This window comes from Rhinichthys klamathensis, unplaced genomic scaffold (assembly GCF_029890125.1).
Source record: "Rhinichthys klamathensis goyatoka isolate OS25496 unplaced genomic scaffold, OSU_Roscu_1.1 h1tg000029l_1, whole genome shotgun sequence".
In the NCBI taxonomy this organism is placed as follows: Eukaryota; Metazoa; Chordata; class Actinopteri; order Cypriniformes; family Leuciscidae; genus Rhinichthys; species Rhinichthys klamathensis.
The window spans coordinates 786,368-809,676 of NW_026606579.1; the positions used below are offsets into that span (position 1 = coordinate 786,368).

Below are 23,309 nucleotides of genomic sequence, written 5' to 3' on the forward strand. Positions count from 1 at the left end.
AATTAAAAAAGGAGCAGCTGTTCACAAAAACACACCTTGTCTGATGGTTAACAATTGAATAATACAATCATTAAAAATATAATTATTTATGATAATTATATTGCATATGATTTATACAATTATAAGTAATATTAATATCTAATTAACTGTATAAATATAATAAATTAATACAAATATAAAATAATATATAATTATCAAATATATTTATAAAAAAATCTCTCTCTATCTATATCTATATATCTCTATATATATATATATATATATATATATATATATATATATATATATATATATATATATATAATTAATTATAATTATATATCATATATAGATATTTTTAACATTATCTCATAATTTGGCAGCAGGTATATTAGGCTGCTGTCACTTTAAGACCTGATGCACGGATCCATTATACTGTTACACGTGCGTTTCTTTCTCAACTGTTTACGTTTGCCTAAAATAAAAATGACTGTGTTTACGTGACTACTCGCCAAGACCGGCTTTTTGACATTATTTTGTGTGTATTTGACTGTTTAAACACAAGCAGCGAAAAAAGAACTCAATTTAAAACAGAGAGGCGGCTTTATGTGCGCACACTTTGGGTGTGGGAAATAAATGTCAAATTATGCGCAATACGTGCAATCCCACGCTGAAATTCAAGCCCTGTAACACCAACAATATTCATCCGCAGCAAATTAAACGAGTGAGTGAGGAGAGGTGTGTTTGTGTGTCAACTTGTTGTCGGAGAGATGAGAGAGAGAGAAAATGCAGCTGGTATTGTGTATCTATTCTGTGGAAAAAGAGTATTGGAAGCGTTTCAGATATTTCAGTATCGATATGTGTAGAAAAATCTGTGTTTTTGACAACACTACATTGCACTTAGTTTATTATTTCCTATGCCTTTTTAAAAGACTATAAATAAAAAATGTATATATTATATATAAAATTTAACTCACCAAAGGGGCTAGTAAGAGTATATATATATATATATATATATATATATATATATTAAAATTACACATATATAAATCTTTATGTTATATTAAAGGGGTCATTACATGAGAAATGAAATGCCTTGATCTTTTGGCATAAGAGGTCTTTTTAAAACATCCTGCCAGTTTCAGAGCTTAAAGCTGCTGTCGGCAAGTCTGGCAGATTGAGTGGATTTAGGAAAATTTTGAATGTTTACAACTCTCATGGCCCTCCCCCACTATCAACGGATACCCTCCCACCCAGTTCATGCTCGTCAGTGCGTGTGCACCAGATTTTCAGTGAAACGCGCCCGTCTCATCAGCATCCATCAACACCATGGAGTATTTGGAGGTATGCTGTCTTGGCTAATCTACCGATAGATTGCAATTGCTAACGTCATTTATACTCTAAATGAGCTTACTTGATTTTCCGCCATCACTCTTCGTTACTGCGCGAACTTCCGCGAACTTCAGGCGTGTGCATGCCATGTGATTGTAACGTGCGCGAGGGGTGGCGTGTGCCCGATCTGTGATTGACAGTCAGATCTCACACCCCCCTGCGCTGATTGGACATGATGAACCGGGAGCAGTGGATTTTTGCAAAACAAATAACACGCTCCAGGTGGAGTTAGAAGCTCGGGTTTTTTTCTAAAACCACTTTATTTATGTTGTTCTGTCAGATTATAGTGTCGATTTCACTGAATATGATCAAAAAAATGTTACCGACGGCAGCTTTAAAACGCCCTCCTCATAATAAACAAAGCATTTATTTAATCAAGATACAAAAATGGCTCTTTTTGCGAAATCTGTGATGTCACACAGGCAAATATATTTGCATATGACCACCTCCAGAGCCCACTGCTGTTCAGTCGCTTAACGGCTGACATTTGCCTACACTGGATATGAGCGTTGTGTCGCGTCAAAAGCAAATAGAACCCATTATAATCACTGATGCTGTCTACACTGGATACAGTCCACAGATGCACTTCAGAAGGATCTCAGTGTCAGGAACAAGTGGATGGTTTAAAAATGAATGTAGCTTGGGTGTGAGTAACTTGTAGTGTCGTTTCCATGACAACTTGTGTTGCAGCTTGTGTACGCCATAAAGCAATGTCTCTTTTGCGATCGATCAATAATTCACACGTCAACATTAGCTGTAGGAAAAACATATGTATTTGTATACATTACATCCTCCCTGTGCTTCATGAATAAATCTGAGATCATGAGCTATAATAGCAGAGGTGCTTCTGAGGACGTAGGCGGGCGTCTCTAAACGCTCTATCCGCAGGTTATCAGAGCATGTAGATTAGAGGAAAAAGCTGCAGCCCCCGCAGCAGATGGAGACGGGAGAGGGACCGATGCCAGAGGCAGGAATCACGCGCACCCCTGGGGTTCGGAAAACAGGGTCAACAGGGGACGGGCCTGCTACAATAACCAATGATCATGAGCAGATTCAAGAACAGTCCCAAAACCAAGTCAACAGTACTGCACAGCTGCATTCTGACTGAAATGGAACCTAATAAGCGACTAATTTGGGACGCTCTACATACAGTAAGCACACTATTATATGATATACTGAATATTCAGTATTCGCCTGTTGGTTTCCATCGCAAAGCATTCCAGGATTTGCTTTTCCCATGATATATAAAAACATTGAAAGCTAATTCAGAATGCTTTCTGTCATTTTCACAATAAAAGGTATCTGGTCAATTGCATTTGCCTAAATGTTCCCACAGTAAAGGATGCTAATACGGATTAGAAGTGAAGAAAAGGTGTTAAAGTTTTAAAGCACCCCTGTGAAAAATAGACATGGGATATTGCTCATTTAATTGTGTGACCAGATTGCGAGTCCACGATATCCATTCACATAAATTCACAAATAGTGGATAATATAAAAAAAAGACATTTCCCACACAACAGGAGGAAATCTGAAGTGTTAGAGAATTACTGTGTGACTGTCAGCTGAAGTTCCAAGGGTCTATGAACAAATTAGCATTCAAGCTTGACAACTTTTGTTTGAGGAGAGAGGGTTTTACGTGAAACAATTAGAGTTAAACAGAGAAACGTGTATCGTTCTATTTCTTCACAGGTTTGTGCTGGGCCTCACAATCAAGCGTGTTCTTTCACATGTTAATTCATTTAGTTTCGACTCAGTGAACACACACACACACACTCAGTATCCTACTCTACTTCAGTCATTCAAACAATATTTGTTCAATGTGACTCAGTTTTGGCCCTTATGGAAGCTTGTTTACGACACTGAATAAAAAATAAAAAAGGTCATTGTGACTTTTGATCTCACAATTCATACTTTTTTTCCTCGCAATTGTGAGTTTACATCTCGCAATTCTGAGTTTTTTTTCTTAGAATTGCGTGATATAATGTCGCAATTGCGTAATATAATGTTACAAATGCATGTTATAAAGTCAGAATTGCATGATATAAAGTCGCATTTGCGCGTTATAAAGTCAGAATTGCATGATATAAAGTCGCATTTGCGCGTTATAAAGTCAGAATTGCGTGATATGAAGTCACACTTGCCAGTTATAAAGTCAGAATTGTGGTATAAAACTCGCAATTGAGTGTTATAAAGAATTGTGATATAGTCGAATTGTATGTTATAAAGTCAGAATTGTGTAATATGAAGTCACACTTGCCAGTTATAAAGTCAGAATTACATGATATAAACTCGCAATTGTGTGTTATAAAGTCAGAATTGTGTGATAGTCGCAATTACGTGTTATAGTCAGAATTGCGTGATATAAAGTTGGAATTGCATGTTATAACGCCAGAATTGTGTGATATAAAGTTGCAATTGCGTGTTATAACGCCAGAATTGTGTGATATAAAGTTTCAATTGCATGTTATAACGCCAGAATTGCGTGATATAATGTCGCAATTGCGTAATATAATGTTACAAATGCATGTTATAAAGTCAGAATTGCATGATATAAAGTCGCATTTGCGCGTTATAAGGTCAGAATTGCGTGATATGAAGTCACACTTGCCAGTTATAAAGTCAGAATTGTGATATAAACTCGCAATTGAGCGTTATAAAGAATTGTGATATAGTCGAATTGTATGTTATAAAGTCAGAATTGTGTAATATGAAGTCGCACTTGCCAGTTATAAAGTCAGAATTACATGATATAAACTCGCAATTGTGTGTTATAAAGTCAGAATTGTGTGATAGTCGCAATTACGTGTTATAGTCAGAATTGCGTGATATAAAGTTGGAATTGCATGTTATAACGCCAGAATTGTGTGATATAAAGTTGCAATTGCGTGTTATAACGCCAGAATTGTGTGATATAAAGTTTCAATTGCATGTTATAACGCCAGAATTGCGTGATATAATGTCGCAATTGCGTAATATAATGTTACAAATGCATGTTATAAAGTCAGAATTGCATGATATAAAGTCGCATTTGCGCGTTATAAAGTCAGAATTGCGTGATATGAAGTCACACTTGCCAGTTATAAAGTCAGAATTGTGATATAAACTCGCAATTGAGCGTTATAAAGAATTGTGATATAGTCGAATTGTATGTTATAAAGTCAGAATTGTGTAATATGAAGTCGCACTTGCCAGTTATAAAGTCAGAATTACATGATATAAACTCGCAATTGTGTGTTATAAAGTCAGAATTGCGTGATAGTCGCAATTACGTGTTATAGTCAGAATTGCGTGATATAAAGTTGCAATTGTGTGTTATAACGCCAGAATTGTGTGATATAGAGGCAATTGTGTGTTATAAAGTCAGAATTGCATGATATAAACTCGTAATTCAGACCTTTTTTCCTCGAGTTCATATCTCGCAATTCTGACTTTTTTGGACTTTGTGAAAAGAAGTCAGAATTGCGAGATATAAACTCACAATTGTAAGTTACAAAGTCCAATTCTGAGGAAAAACTTTTTTTTTCAGAATTCCAAATTTTTATCTCACAATTCTGACTTTATAACTCGCAATTATGAGTTTATTTGCAATTACTGGAAACAAGCTTCCATAGTTTTTTCACCATTTTTAAAGCGTCCTCCGGCTCACTTTAAAAGCCACAAGTCAAGAGCCTCACACAATCCTGAAAGTCACTTACTCTTTTTTTTAAAGACTTTAGTATCTTAAAGTGTCTAAGACTTTCAGCTAATCTCCTGCACAGCCGGGTCAGTGGCAGTGTGTGCTGGTACCTCTCATTCAGAAGGTCGACTGACTCACTGCCGTCTTTCTAATGGAGAACGGACATTGATCCGTCATTATTCACTTCCATTTACTGCTACCTTATCCCTATCTCTCGCTCAAAGGAGAAAAGGTTTTTAAGGCTTTAAGCCAGTGGCATGCCACACTGAAGTCTGGTAAAAAGCACACAATAAGGGCATTTGTTCGTTGTCTACCTACCTGTGTAAGACCAGTCAACGTCCTCTGTGAATTTGCGCTGCCCTCTTAGGTACGGCGTGGCCAGATCTGGAATGGGAAAGATGAGGAGAGTTGGAGTCAATGCACCAGTAATTCAGAGGAGCACAAATGCATGAGGCGTAAAGCCTGTGTCCTGTACACTTACAGTCTTTTATTTCATAGAAACCACAAAAATAAAACAACAATCTTTTTTGGGGTTTCGCCAATGCAAAAGTTGCCACAATGAGGCTAGGTTGCATGATGTGGATGCTAGGGTGTTGCCAATGTGTTACAAGTGGTGTATATAATGCATTGCTATATAGCGTATTGCTTTGTAATTTCTAGGACATTGTGGATGTTTACTAAGCCATTGTTATGCAGACACTAAGGAGTTCTAGTGTATATAGTGCATTTCTATGTGGTTGCTAGGGTGTTGCTATGTTGCTGCTAAGGTGTTCTAACGTGTGTACATACATAGTGCATTGCTATAGTGAATTGCTTTGTGGTTTCTAAGGTGTTGTAGATGTTTAATAGGTGGTTGTTGTGTAGTCGCTAAGGTGTTCTAAATACCACATGTAGTGCATTTTTATGTGATTGCTAGGGTGTTGCTATGTTGTTGTTAAGGTGTTCAAGGTGGTTTACAGCGAAAACTCAGAACACTATGTGATTTTTAGGGTGTTGTGGATGTTTGCCAGGGTGATGCTATGTAGTTACTAAGGTGTTCTAAGTGGCATATATAGTGCATTGCTATGTGGTTGTTAGGGTGTTGCTATGTTGCTGCTAAGGTGTTCTAAATGGTATTGCATTGCTATGTGGTTGCAAGAGTGTTCTAGGCAGTTGTTAGGGTATTACAGTAGGTTATGCTTTTAAAATGAGGTCATCAGACTCAAGCGGCCCTTCCTATTTCACCCTCTTTCATTACTCTCTCCAGTGACTGTGGTGTGAATATCTCTAAATGAAAGTGTGATGAGGGAAAGGTCATTATTTTAGACTTCACCAGGACTGAGTGACATTACTGTCTGATGTGTGTGCTAGTGTATGGTGTCACATGTATGTGTGTGCTAGAACACATGAGGCTGTGAGGACACCTGCCCAGACGCATCAAAAGACAAATGTCAGTGTGTACAAGGGAAAGTGGAGATGAAAGGACACATGACCTCATACACACACAGTTGTGTCCAGTTTGTAACCCTAACCTCTAAGAAACAACATCTTCACATACTTTGACAGTACACAAAGGAATAGTTTATCCTAAATTTATATTAACAAAACGCTACACTGAACACAAGTCAAGCTTCAGTGTAAACTCTCCTTCCAAGGGATTTGGAGATGATGAAAACTGATGAAGCATGTAAAAGTCAGTTAAAGAGCATTTTAGCGTAGTCGTACCCCCTGACCTGACAGCTCTAACATGTAATACGGCCGGCCCTGCCGCAGCCATCCCTGCCTCCCAGAGCCCATTACTCAGTGAATGGTGACTGAGAACCGTGGCTACAATAGATCCTTTGAAGACTTTTGCCACAGAACAGGCCATTATTACAAAGAATACTCAGGCACAAGTGATGTTCACAAACATAAGTGCCTCTGCTATCATAAGGATCTTTCTTAGGAAACAGTATAACCTTTTCAATATATTTTTAGTGAGGTCAAATAAACATAACATAAAGGTAGATGTGATAAATAATATATACTCTGTTTTATATATACTGTATATGTGTCTGTGTGTGTGTATATACATGTGTGCGTGTGTGTGTATGTATGTATATATACTATGTACTGACTAATGTACACACACACATTATATATTTGCAAACTTTTATTTACTAATATTTTTATATACAATATTATATTTATAATAATATACACAATTATTTATTTAAAAAATAAAAATAATGATTTTATTAAATAAAACAATAATTCTAATATTTATTAATTTATTTAATTATTAATTTATTTGTAATTGTTTATACACACACTCACGCACGCACGCACAGTGAGTATTATAAATATTATAAAATATTAAAAATATTATACTATATTATTTGTTATCATATTTTATATAATACAAATATGTGTTTTGTGCCATTCAAAAATGTAACAGGGTTGAAGATTTCAGGGTTGAAGATCAGTGTCAAGAGCAAATGTGTAAAAAATGACTGTTAGGGCATTTCTTTCTTCAAAATAGGCTTTGTGTTTGACGGGTCTGCAGTAAATCCCAGTTGGCAGGGCAATGAAACTGCGAGTGGAAAAGACTCTTTTGCTCAGGAACACAGTATCATACTCTGAGGAAGAGCAGCAACCTGCGCCTCAATAAAGCCCCGGAGATTCTCTGGCCCGGGTCCATTTCACAGGCACTGAAAGAAAAGCCTAGGGCAAATTAGATTAAAATTGCTCACAGTCTAATGTTAATGAGTCTAACGACAATAAAAACAAGCCCTTCGCTGGACCCCTATTAAATTTCACATCCTGCATTCTCACAGAACAAAATGAAAAGAAAAGAAATGGGGATTTTCTTGGATTTTACAGATACACAAAATTATTAGATATTTAGATATTTTAAAACAAGCAGCAAGAGTTTAAGCCTGTGTTCATGTCATCTGAATGATGAGTCACCTTGTGACTTCAACAGTATTTTTATTTACTATGGAAGTCAATGGGGACCAGCAGCCGATTGGTAACCAACATTCTTCAAAATATCTGCTTTTGTGTAGTTCAGCACAAGAAAGAACATCAAGCAAGTTTACAACAACTTGAGGGTGAGTTAAGGTTAAGGTTAAGGATGAGAGCATTTTCATTTTCAGTGAAACTATACCCAATTCTGGCGTGAGCACACTTTAAGTGCAAAGTTTCACGTTCAAGTGCAAAGTTTCTTGAATGAAAACTATCTGGCAGGCAGAAGTTGTTTACTACAGCCTGACTGCAGTCACACGGTCAAAGCCGTCGCACTCGGATGGTGGCTTTGACTGGGAAAGGCTCTCAGTATGCAGACGGTATCCATGTGTCCAGTACGGCATTGGAAATGGATGGGGGAGGGATCGTAACCATCCTCTGCCCTCTGCAAACCTCTGATTCAAATAAATAAGAGGATTAGAAAAATCTCGGGGAAGCCGGCCAGCACGTCATGTTTCTAACTCATGAACAAAACACGGGGCCTTAAATCTGAGTCCCCCTCCTCACCGTGTCACTAAATAACTTCCGACGCAGAGTTCCCTCCCCTCGTCTTGATGAAACGCAGCCTGTGAACTGTTTTGTGTCCGTCGCTGCGCTCACATGATGGAGAACACCTGTTTGACATTAAGAGGGCGCACAGGGGAACGAAACTGTTAAAATGGACAGCTAATTGAATTATGACATGCGTTTCCAAGGGCATGGATTATATTCGGATCCCTAAGGTCAAGGATTGGAAAACACCCAGTTGGGAAATAACTTAAGAAAGTTTAAAACTTCACTATAATAGCAGCAACTTTAGGGCTGGAAATATGACATCCTGAAATATAATCCATCTATACTTGCCTAGACGAGAGTTTAAAGGGCTATAGTTCACCCCAAAAATGTTAATTTTGTCATCATTCGCACACTCTGACATTTAAACCTGTATGACTTTGTTTCTTAAGTGGAATGCAAAAGAAGATTTTTTTTTTCATACAATGAAAGTCAATGGGGTCCAAAACCTACGGAGCCCCTAAAGGGACATGAGATAAATGAGATGGGAGGAAAACATATATTTCAATGCTTTTGTGTTTTGTTTAACAGTTTGTTTCTTGCCATTTCTTTGGGATTATTTGTTAAATATAGGCAACTTCTGAGTGAATATTGTTTCAAAGCCAATTTTCAGTTTATGTTTTTGATGCATTCGAGATACTTAAGAGAGGGGCTCCTCATACGGGGAGACGAGTGCAGCAGCCTGTGCCAGCTGTTGCTGCAGGGGTCAGAGGGAAAGTGTCATGTGGTCTGCGTGAGAACGCACTGACTGTAGCTGAAGGTAGTAATGCCAGTGAACAGCTGGGGGTTTATACCTTCCCCGACACCCCGGCCCAGTTCTCATACGCTGCACAGAAACTCACTAATCCAACTTTTAGCAAATGCCTTTATCACTGCACAGTTCTCTATAAGATAAACTGAGGTCTGAGATGTTTTTGAAGGACACCGGAGGGGAGAAAATCAAGGCTGTGCTGCTCATCCTTTTTTTATTTGTAAACAAGTAACACTTGGCTTGTCGTACATCCTTGGCCCTGTTGTAAGATTTCCCTGTTGAGCAAGGATGAAAAAATAAACTACTTTTCACCTTGTATAACTAGAAATTATTTTAATCTAAAGAATGCATGTTGAGCACTATAAGGGTTTTTGAAGAGAATGTACATGGTTATTCTGAAAAATAAAAATGTATTACATTTTCTGAGGAATGCAAGTCGCTTTAGAAGTAATGCGTTACTTTATAGTTACTTGAAAAAAGTAATCTGATTACGTGACTCGCGTTACTTGCTGGTTAGCACACCAATTAGTCCACAAGCGCTAAAAATGCAACAAAAGTAGAAGATATAAGAAAACATTTTTTGTCAAAACTAGTCAACCTCTCTAACGCCAAGTCTGTTGGTACGGATACTGTAATTTGGGGTTAGGGATTTATTTATTCAAATCATCTGCACTACTATTACTTCTATTGTCCATTGGTAGTAGTGGTAGCAAAACATAAATAACTGCATCTTATAGGACATTAACAGAGAAAGTGCTGTGGGACAATATTAACTGATCCATAGAACTCAGTAAATCTATTTGACAGCAAATATTTTACTATCGTTATAGTGAACAAGCGTTGTGTCTGACAATACATAATATCCATAATGCTTTTATCAGGGCTGGTCGCGGCACATCCGAGCAGGAGACGCTCTCCATTCAGCCTTAGGACATGCCAGAGGAAACTCCTTGACAACAGACAGAACCTCCGGTGGCGTTCAGCCATTAGGACTTCCTCCCTATCGGCACAGACACCAGGTCAGACCCAATTTGGAAAGGTAACCAAATACTCCATCTTTCTTTAACCGGGGAAAAGCTTTCCTTCCTCGCCTCACTGTCCGTCCGCTGGACCGAGCCAAAGCCAGAATACTGGCATTTATGAGTTCAGCACACTGCCGGTGCTTTACTGGAGCTCCAGCTCCACATCCTGAGGTCAAGAGGAAGACCGCTTTTCTGTTTCTTCAGCGTTCAGCCTCATTTTCACGCTTTTGCAGTTCTATGCCTCCTCTCTAAATATTTACACTATAGACAAGAAGAAAATCTGTAGAACGGCAGTGAGTGTTGACAGAGAGAATCAAGAAACAGGCTTTAAAAACGAATCTTCTCTCAGAATTTCAACACTACTATGGAGGGAAAAGAAAGAAAGAAATCTGCTTAAGTTAAGCATGTAGCCTGTGACAGGTGTGACATTTTTGTCACATTCACATTCTGACAATCAGAAGATGGTCTCATACACGGTAAAATAGTAAATAAAACAGATTATTACAGTACGTCTTTCTACTTCAAAAATTCAAGTTTAATTAAATGTTTCTTTGGAATAATTTGTGAAATTTACTAGCAACTTCTTAGTGAAAATTACACCATAAACACACACACACAAAACACACACACACACACACAAAAAAGACATGTTCAATTCAATGCGTTTCATGCCGATTCTTTGAAACTGCTATGAGGTTCACAAATAATTAAAGAGTGAAAAAAAAATTTCAGGGTACGTCCATTTTTTTTTCAGTGCCACATGAGACGAGCAGGCAATTAATTTTACATCTAAAGCTCTTTAACTCCACTTCCACATGGACAAACACCAACCTCAGTCGGTGGAAAACGATACTCCGCGATCGTGTAAATATCCAGACGACTTTAATCTAATCGCACACATTGGAAAGCAATACGACCACTGAAAATGCAACGGAAATGAAGTGAAATTAAGACGGCTGGCCGTCTCAGTGCCTGTCCCGAATGCGAGGAGATTGTATTTCCCCAACGCTGAATAGCTTTCCTCTGGGGAATGTTTTAGGCCAAAAACAAACAGCTAGCATGTTGTTTAAATGCAGGTATAATTGAGATACAGCATTGATATGACTATCAACAAAGCACTTGTGCTATAAAAATGTCCTTTCCTAAGCGGTTGGCATCAGGTTCAGCACAAAACATTTCAGGTTGATTAAATCAATGTGCATTTAATATCTAGCTCGCCTCTGTTGATTATGTAAGTCTCCATTTTTAGGATGACATAACGGTACAAGCAATATTGCCCCAGGCTGTGTTAGACACAGACGGGCGCTGGAAGTGAACTGGAGCTGCTTCTAGTGCTCAGCAGAGCTGTTGACACCCACAGACACAAGCCTGCGCTGGGACACTCATTATCCCACTCGACACTGATGCACAGTTTGCTCTTTGAGTTTAAGGCCCCGTTTACACAAGAACGCTTCCGGGTGTAAACGTAAAAATATTTTATTGGATATGCCTTTCGTTTACACGGCAACGGCGTTTTGGGGACTTAAAAACGCAAAAAAAAGTGAAACCACCCTCCAGAGTGGAAATCTTAAAAATGCGTTTCCGTCTAAACGGTAAAAACGCAAATCTGCTCACGGTGGCTCTCGTCGCGTAAGTTACGCGTTTACGTCACATGCATGCGCCAGTACAGGAAAACCTCCGCTTCCGGCTCATGGGACCTTGTTTCGGAAAAAATATGGTAGTCAATGGCGAGAGACAACTTATCTTTTTATTCCGTCTGAACTGTGCCCTGAATTACACATATGATGTTTGTCAATTTAAAAGATAATTATGAAAGTCAAGAAAGTCGCAGTTTGTCATAAAACAAAAGAGTAACATTTAGTTTTATGTGAAAATCGCTCAATGAACTACATCTCCCGGGAAGCGAAACAACGAGCGAGATCCGTTGCTCGTGTGTGTGCAGTCTTGTACAAAACACTCAGGCATGACGGCGTAACGTTACGATTATAACGTAAGACTATAGAAAAAATGACAGACGTTAGCTTCAGTAAAGTTAGCTTCATTCATTGAGAGAAAATGTGCGCCTTTTGGGTTTGTAGTCTTTGTAATTACGTATTTTCAAAGTCTTATACCTCAACAGTTTTACATCAAACTGCGACTTTCTTGACTTTAAAATGTATCTTTTAAATTGACAAACATCAGATGTGTAATTCAGGGCACAATTCAAACGAGATCAAAATATTTGTTGTCTCTCGCCATTGACTACCATACAATATTTTTCCGAAATAAGGTCCCATGGCGGTCGACCGGAAGGGGAGGGACTTAGGCTCTCTATAACAACCAACATGTCAGATTATTTCCATACGTCGGACCTTCAAGTTGCCCTAGCAGCTCTGAAAAACATACGTGTTTATATCTATGAAAACATACAAGAGTCTTTTCAGCAGTTGTACAAAATATTCTAAGATATTGGTGTTGTTGTGTGGCAGTGCTTCACATTGCCACCTAGCCGCCTGGAGTGCATACTACATCGAATTTCACACACTTTTGCGTCACCATATGCACGCGGATTTCCCAACCATAACGCTCGTCTAAACGCAGAATAAAAAGTGATAATGCAACGCCACTTTTGCGTTTTCTCTTTAGATCGTTTCCGTGTAAACATAGCCTCAGGTTGATTCACAGAAGTTGCAGAAATCAGAAGGACACGATTTAACTTAACATCACACACACCAAGCAATCCCTTCATGTCCCAATAAACAAAACTCAGTGGAGTTGGTTTTTTTTTATGCTTAAATAGGGTAACAACTTCTGAGTTTTAAATAGGCCATATCGTCAATAATTAATGTGGATTAGACATGGATTTATTTATTGATAAAGGTTATACAGAGCAGTCGTTCTCACCGGGTTTGGCTTCAGGAAATCCACAGGCTTAACAATATGCAAAATGATTAACATGACATAGGCTGAAAAGGAACATTAGTTGCTAAATGTCTCCTAAATTTCTCCTACATTTTCTAAACGGGTTCATGCTCTAGTCATCACCAGTAATTCATAAAAGATATTGTGGTTGGCAAACCATATTTATGTCCATTGTGAGTGAACCTGTGGGTTGTATTTTCTTTTATGTTTCTTTTATGCATGTCATTCAACATGTCCATGATAGCATCTGTCAAATTTGATGAGCTTCTACCAAATGAAAGACAGATTTCTCTAAAATACCATTGGATTGGATGTGACATTAACACCAAAAATGTTTTCTGCTTCTTTTAAACACTGATAAGCCTATTTATTTTGCAATTCTAGCTATGCATGATTTCATAAGTTGTTACATTTTACAATTCAAATTTGGGTTACACTTTATTTTAAGGAGTCCTTTTAAGTACGGAGTAATATTAGTGATCTACATGTATTTACTACATGATTAGGGTTAGGAATAGGGTTAGTTGCTAGTAATTATGCATACATTTACTGTAGTTACTATAGTGCATGTGTGACAGGGACACTATAAAATAAAGTGTTTACAAAATTTGCATATATTTTATGGTCATGACCCACCAGTTGAGAACCAATTGATGGAGACAATATCCTCTATTGAAACAGAACAAAAAAAAATCATGTACAAATGTGTACTGTGCAGGTATTAAATATGTCCTCTCTGAACCTTCTTTGGTATCGTGTAACCTTGGAAAAGTTCAGGCTTCTGGTGCCAAATACCACCAAAGCAAAGTCCATGAAGGTCTGAACAGTAGCTTTTTATGAAGCATCTCCAATAACTCATTATACATATAAAAGAAATGGAGATGGGTTCAACGTGTGCAAACTAACAATGAGATATTACAGATCACACATTTTATGATTGATAATGAATGCGAACAAAATCAAATATAAAATGTTATATTAAATATAACAGTTTGTGTTGTCACAAAGTGTGACAATTGATTGGTAATGCCTGTCACTGTCAGATAATGTCTAGTAATGAAATGCCTTTGGATTGTGGGGGTGAATCAATGAAAATCAATCTTTCACTGTCAGTCATTTGATCAAGAGAAACTAAACTGCATTTTTCCGACCAGTGCGCATGCTGTGGTTATTTTGTTTGGACATGGCAGGGTGACCCTGGTGTGAATCGATCAATCATGTGTTTGGTGGGCAGAATCTCTCTCCCTCTCTCTCCCTCTCCCTCTCTCTTCCTGCTGCTGGCATTAATGGTGAATAAGCGTCATTGAGACAAAAGCTGCACAAAACGGGCTTCCCCTGCCATCACATCCAACAACAGGGTGTAACATGCGCCAGCACTCTGCAAATCTCTGACACACATAAAGTGACAGCACAGCTGCCTGCGTAACTCCTGAACAAGAAATAACTAATGCTTTTCAGCAAAATCAGCAGTTACATCATTTTAGACTGATATAGCAGGACAATTGTGTATTGTCACAGCGCTGAGATCCACTCTGAGGAAAGGAGACCATAATAAGTGAGTGTGTGTGTGTGTGTGTGTGTGTGTGTGTGTGTGTGTGTGTGTGTGTGTGTGTGAGGGCATCAGATATGCAGATGGCTCAAGACACATGCTGTAAAAAAACACTTTGCTTTATATTTCTCCACCATGTCAAATTACATTTAATTCAGCAGGGTGAACAGAGACAGAGAGATTAAAAGACCATCATATTGGTGATCGTGTGCCAAAAGCAACGAGCCAAAATCTATCCTGCAGCCGAAAAGTCCTTGACACTGAACTAAATATTAAGCACAGCATCCATAAACAAATCTAATTTAACTGGAAGAAAATAAAAATAAAAACAATTAGGCAATTCACAGCCTGCACAATGAGCCTACACACTTCATATTTATTAATAAACTCTTACACACTCTGGCATCTTCAAAAATCTGATATTGGATTGTTCTGTACGACAGAAATGAACCATTAAAACCTTGTTATACACACACACACACACAGCCTAAACATTTGAAATGATTCATATTAATTCAGCTCATCTAAAACTGATGCATAAATCTTTAATCCGTTCACTCAACAGCACATCGTAATGTTTTCAGAACACAGTTATTGCTATACTTTTTATATTATAGGACTGAAATGACTACTTTCATCAAAAAGAATCCATTAATCAATAATAAATTAATAAATGCACCAACAACCTGTGGAATTAAAGCTCTTGGATACATGCAACTTTACGCATCAATGCATTCATGCCCAAACACACATCTATGAGGACGCATCCATCACGTATTGATGACTGTATTGACTTGTTACCTGTGTGACAGATGAGCCACAGCTGTGCGATGAACAGATGTGATTTGGCTGTGATCAGACGCATCATCTTCAGACTCGAGTTAAATGAAGAGTGAACGCTGGTCTATTGATAACGCAATAACAGCTATTGCAGTGATGTTACACTGGATCCATGTCAGCGTTGCTCGTATCCCGTTCGTCTTTCCCACGCTAGAGCTTCATTCACTGTATGATCATAGCGCGCGAGAGGAGAGACGCTGCGTTTACGCGCCGCCCACAGCCTCGACAGTCTCGCGCATAATCAATCGAAGGTTTACGGTAAGACTAACTGGACGTGCATGGTCAAGAAACAGTGCTAGTGACACGCAACATTGTATTAAATGTAAAGTTCACCGACCTTTTATAATGCGCAGAGAGCTTTATGCGATTTAAACAACATGCAATGTGTTTGTTGGTTTATGTATGTGCATGCATTACATTATAAATGATTAGAAAGGACTTTTATGCTGAAAGCTGCCTGTTGACATATTTGGACTGTTTTGAACAAAAGAAAATCAAGACGGAATGGGTTATTCATGTTATGCTGTAGGCCTACTATTTAATGTCTTAATATAAATATTAATTCAATATTAGGCTACTTTGAAAGTCAATCAATTTTCTTTTAAAGTGAACATTGAATTCTTTTTAATTCATTGCACTTTGGTTTAAGTAGATGTTACTATTTTTACAATGTCCCCCCAGGTGCTGCACTAACCTCTAATATAAAACTGGTAATTTATGCAGAAATACTCCATGCTCCAGTTAAATGTTTTTTAGAAAACATAATAAATTTGTGATAATTTGCTGACCAATTCATTGCTGTTTCCAGTGTTCGCAATTTCAAAATTATCAAAGTTAATGCATTCATTTTTTTTTTATTAAAGAGTATAAAAATAACTGTATAACAAGAATGCCCTCAATGCACCCAATTCAGAATCTAAGGATGGATCAACATACATTTACATTTACACACAATTGCTCGATTCAGGGCTTACATTGTCTCTGTATCACAAAAATGATTGATTCTTACACTCTGAAAAGCATTTGGTTACATCTTGTGCCTGTTCTAAATCTCACAGAATCACACTGTTTCTGCACTCCCTGTTGTTATCCTTTCTGCAAAATTTGCATAATTTATTCAGGGCACCTACTTCACTTGCTGGACGGCTTTTATAAGGGCGAGCTTGATACAGCTCCTTCAGCATTCAGAGAAGAGCATTGTACACGTCTACACCGCTCAGTTTAGACTCAACAAAACCTGTTGATGACGTGCTAGAAACACGCTTCCCGTGGGATGGTCGAAATATGCACCTTTGCAATCATTTCAATTACAAAGAGATTGTTTTCGATTATGTCAACAATGCTGCGTTGTTTTTGACTGGTAAACAGTGCACCTCCTTTATTCTTCAATGCTCTGCCATTCAGGGGTCTTAAGAAAAACAGTGGCCCTGTCCCTGATGGAGATCCAGGTCTCATCTTTTCAGAAAAAGGAGCAGCATTGTTAATTGGGAACGTTTGGATGACAATAATACACTGGGAGGTGGACAAAAGCCACCAAAAGAGAGACTGTGTGAAAGAAGGAGAGAGTTAGGGGTCACACTGAGGCAAACACGGCACTGGGGATTGTATCGGTCGGTCGTAAAAGTGAAGAGGAAGAAGGCGTGTTGAGATTTCAGCCAATCACGACGTCCAGATTAGTTCCACTGACTCGAAACGCCCAGACAACTTTGAATCAATAGCATCTTTAGTTTCTGTCAGATGCGTCTAGAATCCATGATCTGCTTAGTGAAAGAGGCAGATCGGTTTACAACTGAAGGTGCCGTAAGTGGCGTAACAACAACCTCACAGGGTCCTCCCTTCACACATGAGGATTGAATTTCTCTAGATAAGCATCTCCGCTATGAGAGAAAGAGCCGCTCATTCGCATCACGTGACCTCGGGCTTCTTCTGCCTTAGTTGGGTTTTTGCGTTTCTCTGTACGGTTGCACTGGCTGGATCACACAGATGATTTGTCCACGGTTGGATGTGGAGACTGATATCAACAATATCGACAACCAGCTGTGCTGCTCTAGCTATATTCCTGGCACCCTGCCACGCGCTGCAAATCAATGCAGATCTCACTACAGGGGGCGTTCGAAATCCCCCTGCTTATTTATCTGCGGGGGGTTCAATATCATATTATGATCAGACTTCTCAGTTTTGCATTTTACAACCATAAAAATCACTGAAAAATGGCAAGATTTAGAATGTTGTTGTTACATTTCAACTTGTCTTGGTGGTTACTAGGGTGCTTTTGGTGGTTGCTAAGTGGTTACTAGGGTGTATTTTGTGGTTTCTAAATATTGCTAGGTGGTCACTAGGGTGGTTGCTAGGTGGTTACTAGTTTGTATTCGTGTTTGCGAAGGCATTACTTGGTGGTTATCAGGGTGTTTTTGTGGTTGCTAGGGCATTTATAAGTGGTTACTAGGGTGCTTTGTGGTTGCTAAGACATTAAAAGGTGGTTGTCACCTATATTGAGGGGCTTGAGAGTGCTTTGTGGTTGTGGTGTGTTTACTGAGGTGCATTAGTGGTTGCTAAGGCATCACAAGCTGACTACCAGGATGCTTTAGTAGGTTGCTAGGGTGTTGCTATGTGGTCACCAGGGTGCTTTGTCATTACTAAGGTGTTTTGGCCGATACTAAGGCACTACTAAATGGTTGCCAGGATGCTTTTTAGGGAGTTGCTTGGTGGATCCTAGGGTGTATTGATTGATATGCATTACTAAGTAGGGTGCTTTGTGGTTGCTGTGTGTTCACTGGGGTGTTTTGGTGGTTGCTAAGGCATTTCTAAGTGGTTACTATGGTGATTGCTATAGGGTGTTGTGGTCTATGGGATTTTTCACAAGTTTCAACATCCACAAGGCAAGAATCATAAAGTCTGATTGCTTAGACAGGAATAGCACTTTTCTCCTTAATAAGATGAATGGTTTGTGCACTTTTTCCAACCAATGCACGAACATAAAACCAGAAAACACTGGACAAATAACACCATTCCTGCACTCTATATACACTAGTGAGTCCTGTGAAGGTTTATTCTCCAGGAACAGTGTGTTGATGAGCATCCCTGGGGTGTGATGAAAGCCATACAGCTCACTCCATCCCTTCACAACACAACATGGCATTGAAATAAGTCTCTGAAATGTGACATCAGGGCTCCTTGAGTCCAAGAGAGAGAGAGGGGCCCAAAGGAAGAGCGCTGGGGGCTTTTCATCTGAACACAGACCACTGTCTCTCTATCCCCTTCAGAGAGATGAAAAATCACACATGCACACATGCTGAAAAGAGGACAGCGGTGTGTGACTTCTAATCGCACAAGAAAAGAAACACACACACAAAAAAGCTCCAACACCAGTTGAATAACTCGTAATTACATTTGAGGAACACTCTAGAGAACAGTAGGTGAAGGTAAAAATGGAAAAAACAAAACAAAAAAACAAGCAGTGTATATTTTTAATGTTTTGTCTATATAATTATATTGGCTTGACTATCTATCAAATCTCAAAACCACTCAGAACTTCCAAAGTATTTATACTTTTAACTTTCACAGTGTTCCATGTAAACATTTGAAGTTTGCGGTTTTAGTTTGCCTTGGAGCACAAATGATGCACAGATGCACTTATGTTAATGGATTTGATGTGCTTTTTCTTGTTGGCATGCCAGTGGCGTGAAGGATTAATCTGTTATTAATGAATGTTTTGACATGTAATACAGTAAGTAATGAGATCTACAGCTGTGATCCTCGCGAGCTGCGGCGTTTTTCATTGCAAGCTGCAAGTCATTTATCATGCTTTTACGCTGTCCTGACTTGGGTCTTTATTGAATGCTAATTAGACGATTTGGTTCGACGGTCCCCATGGTGTGCTTATTAAAACTATTAAAACACTGCAGATTACTGAAATCACTTTGATCGCTAATAGGTGCTGAAACTCGGAAGCATGACAGCAACTTATGCCACATCTCAGTTCCTTAGCAACTGAGAGAGAAAAGAGACAGAGAAGAAATCAAACAGCCCAGCGCTGACCCATAATCACACACGACTAACAATCGAGAACACAGACCGAGATGAAAGAATCAGCACTTCAAAGTTAACAAAAAGTGGAACACGCAAACATGTCCTTGTAAAAAAATATGAAAGCCCATTTCTGACACAAAAGAAGAAGAAAAGAGCTTTGGTAAATCTTCATTTAATATATTAAGTTGAAATTATGAGATAAAAAGTTGAAATTATGACATACTAAGTCATAATTATGAGATACTGGCCTGGTTTCACAGACAGGGCTTAGATTAAGCCAGGATAAGTTCAATTAGGACATTTATAGCTTTAATAAACGTACTTTATCAAAAAAAAAAAAAAAAAAACATTACTGGTGCATCTTGAGACAAAACAATGGCTCTGACATATTTTAAGATCAGTGCAGGTTGCTTTCCGTTAAAACAGCTCAAACGTGCATTTTAGTCTGTCTAGATTTAGACTTGTCAATTATGATTTTTTTGAAAGCATCATTTATTTTCTTATGTGGTTGAAATGGGCTTTCACACAAATCAGATCAGATCACATTTCATTTTCATCTTTCTGAATGGGATCTTAAGGTCTGTTGTTAATGAGTAATTATGGAGGGGGGTTGGGAACTATTTTTTCAATCGTTCAGAGTTTATCTTAGGCCTCAAATGTTTGTGCTCTTCTTTCTCTTTAACATTCAGTACTGAACAATGGACACTCTCTGTCCCTACAAAAGAGCTCACTTTCAATAGCATTCCCACACACAATTAATTCCTGTTTGTTAATGGCCACGATGAGTCACTGGGATCAGGAGCACGAGGACTTCAAAACATGCATGGGGAGAAACTTCTGAATAAAGCAGCAAAAAGGATTTTCTTTCTTAGTGCTGATTTATGACAGAATGGGATGGGATCGAATTGAAGACATGAAAAACTGAAAAGCCTCAGAAGCTTTTTGCTAAATTTTATTTGACAGTTTCTGAGTTTTAACTGCTGCAAAACATATTGTGGCATCACTTTTTGGAGCCAGTAATGAGGGCCAACATTATGGGCAAATGTCTGTTAAGAGGAAATGCATTTATACATTAGAAGTGGGATTAAAATGTTTTAAGTGCACCATCTAGCTGTCACTGACAGAACTACATTTTACGCAATGGCTTGGCTTGAGTCATCAGAAGGCGACATGTTTAGTGTTGTTGAGTCGCATTACTCCCTCAACGCGTCCTTGGGACTCTCTGCACTTCGGAATATGACTGATTAACACTTTTATTAGGTTAATAATAATTACAGAAAGCTTTTGAAGTGATGAATCGTATTTGGTAAGCGGTTATTCTTTCTTTACCGACCTGGACTAATTATCTCTCATTTGTGTTCTCTGGTAAAAACATACTGTCTGTATGACAGTTCACTGATGGTTAAACATGTCCTCAATATTAATGACATTTGTTTGCAACGTTTATATTGAACAATAAGAGTGTTAAAAGTTGTTGACAAACCTGCAGAATGACTGAGGAGAGATGAGCGCTCCTAACGCCAGTGAACGCAAGGCCTGCTGGAGCGCGAGAGATGAGCTCTGGAAGTGTCTAGATGCCCACCGAGACAGCTCATCTGCCTGTGAGAAACACCAGCTGGAGTTTGAAGACAAGTGTCCTGCCCAGTGGGTCTGTCCATAGTACTGATTCAATAGTTCTGAGTGCTGAAACATACCAATCTCTATGACACCTGCGTTTAATTTGAATTGCAGCAGCTGTCACGAATGTTGAGATTTTTTGAATGAAACTAAAACATTTTATTTTTACATAGCCTACCACGTGTACATATAAAGGCAATTGCATTGTTATGGCATACAGCATTTAGTAATAAGTACACTAATATTTCCCTCTCAATGTAGCCACGCTTGTGAAAAAGAAGTGCACACTGTAGCATACCTTTTCGGAAACAATATACTTGATTATATTCTTTATTGCAAACGTATAAATGTAATACTTTTGAAGTAGTTAGTTTGCCCAAAAATGAAAATTCTGTCATTAATTACTTACCTTCATTCCAAACCCGTTTAATGAAATCAGAGATTTCTGTCCCTCCGTTGACAGATACGCAACTGCCACTTTCAAGCTTCAAAAAGTTCATAAAGATAACGTAAAACTAATCCATATTAATTTAGCGGTTTAGTCCAAATTTTCTGAAGAGACTCGATTGCTTTATATGATGAACAGGTTTAATTTAGGCTCTTATTCACATATAAACATTGATCAGCAAACATAAACAGAAGCTCAAACGAACCTGCTTGATGCACGAGAACAAACCTTATTGGTCCTTGCTGAAGCTCAAACGTGCTGCGTAACACGAGAATGAACCTCATTGGTTCTTGAACATCAAGTGAACATGCTTGAGCTTGTTTACCACAACTGATGTGTTCATCTAAATGCAATCTCTTCATCATATAAAGCAGTCGAGTCTCTTCAGTAAATTTGGACTAAACCGCTTAATTCATATGGATTAGTTTTATGACCTCTTTATGAAGTTTCTGATGTGTCTAAGTGGTAGTTGCGTAGCTGTCAATGGAGAGACAGAAAGCTCTCAGTTTTCATCAAAAAGATCTTCATTTGTTTTCCGAAGATGAACAAGTCTTACGGATTTGGAATGACATGAGGCGAGTAATTAATGACTGTACATCTGTCAACAATTCTAATTATGAAGTTAAAGTTAAAATATATGTAATATCAAATGACACACTGGTTAAAATTATGATCAAGTACATGTGCTTTAGTATGTTAGTCAACACATTAAAGTAAGTGTACTTTAAAACATAACAAAAAATTATTAAAACAATGATTTAAAGTAAAACTTTTCATTTGATATTATTACAAATACTTAAGTGTCTTAAGAAACACTTGTGAAAATATACTCTTTAAGTACACTTAAGTAACCTTTTATTTCATTAATATTATTACAGTTTTTAGAAATATCTACTTTTAGGATTTGAAGTACACTACAAGTGCACATTCAATACAATTAAGCACACTTCTTTTTCACAAGGGCAAGTGTCTTCTGTTGACTTTCACAATGCACGTACATGAACTGATTGTTGTTATTCAACGGCAGGTGAAGTATTTCGTCAAACGGAGGGACTTCTTGAAGTATAAGGAGAAAATACAAAATGAGGGCTATGAACCATCTGAAGGAGCATCAAAATTATAGCCAGCAATGGTGCGCATCGGAGGGAATAATAACACTGGACTCTGACAATGGTGGTGATGCACTAAAAGTTTTAGTAGTCCTAGCCTATATAAAACATTGTGTTTTTGTCTTATTTATCATCATTTATCTCAATGAGTCTGTGCTGTACGGAGCTTCAATGTAATGCCTGAGATGCAAAATAAATAAATGAACCAAAAATACAGTGTTTTATTATGTTTCAGAGATCACAGAACATATTACAACGATTTGCTGGTGACTAAGCAAACAATGGGTGGCCGACAATAACAAAATGTTTGTTTCCTGTATGTACAACGGTTAAAGGGATAGTTCACCCAAAAATTAAACTTCTTTCATCATTTACTCACCCTCAAGTCGTATTAAACCTGTATGAATTTCTTTGTTCTGTTGAACACAAAATATATTTTGAAGAATGTTGGTAAGCAGA

At 38.1% G+C, this 23,309-nt stretch overlaps 2 protein-coding genes across 5 annotated transcripts in view; one reads left to right on the forward strand and one right to left on the reverse strand.

Moving 5' to 3' along the window:
- ptprz1b (protein tyrosine phosphatase receptor type Z1b) overlaps window positions 1-15,845 on the reverse strand; it is a 38,175-nt gene extending 22,330 nt beyond the window's left edge. For 2 of the 4 annotated variants that reach the window (XM_056245191.1, XM_056245190.1), the window contains exons 1-2: window positions 15,609-15,841; window positions 5,366-5,431 (exon numbers count right to left, since the gene is read on the reverse strand). In XM_056245191.1, coding sequence (XP_056101166.1) covers window positions 5,366-5,431; window positions 15,609-15,675 — 133 coding nt within the window. In that variant the 5' untranslated portion in view covers window positions 15,676-15,841. Of the gene's footprint in view, window positions 1-5,365; window positions 5,432-15,608 lie in introns of all 4 variants that reach the window. The other 2 variants (XM_056245189.1, XM_056245188.1) reach the window with 2 other exon arrangements.
- A 4,990-nt stretch (window positions 15,846-20,835) lies between these two features.
- LOC130080117 (cytochrome c oxidase assembly factor 6 homolog) lies at window positions 20,836-22,906 on the forward strand. Its single transcript, XM_056245411.1, has 3 exons — window positions 20,836-20,982; window positions 21,166-21,324; window positions 22,769-22,906. Exons 2-3 carry the CDS (start codon window positions 21,181-21,183, stop codon window positions 22,862-22,864), a joined length of 240 nt encoding a protein of 79 aa, XP_056101386.1. The 5' UTR covers window positions 20,836-20,982; window positions 21,166-21,180; the 3' UTR covers window positions 22,865-22,906.
- Window positions 22,907-23,309: the final 403 nt, after the last annotated feature.

Coding starts and splice junctions, on each gene's coding strand:
- LOC130080117 (XM_056245411.1), top strand. CDS start 21,181: ATGAGCGCTCCTAACGCCAGTGAACGCAAGGCCTGCTGGAGCGCGAGA. Junction 21,325..22,768: donor ACAAGTGTCCTGCCCAGTGG/GTCTGTCCATAG, acceptor ATTCAACGGCAG/GTGAAGTATTTCGTCAAACG.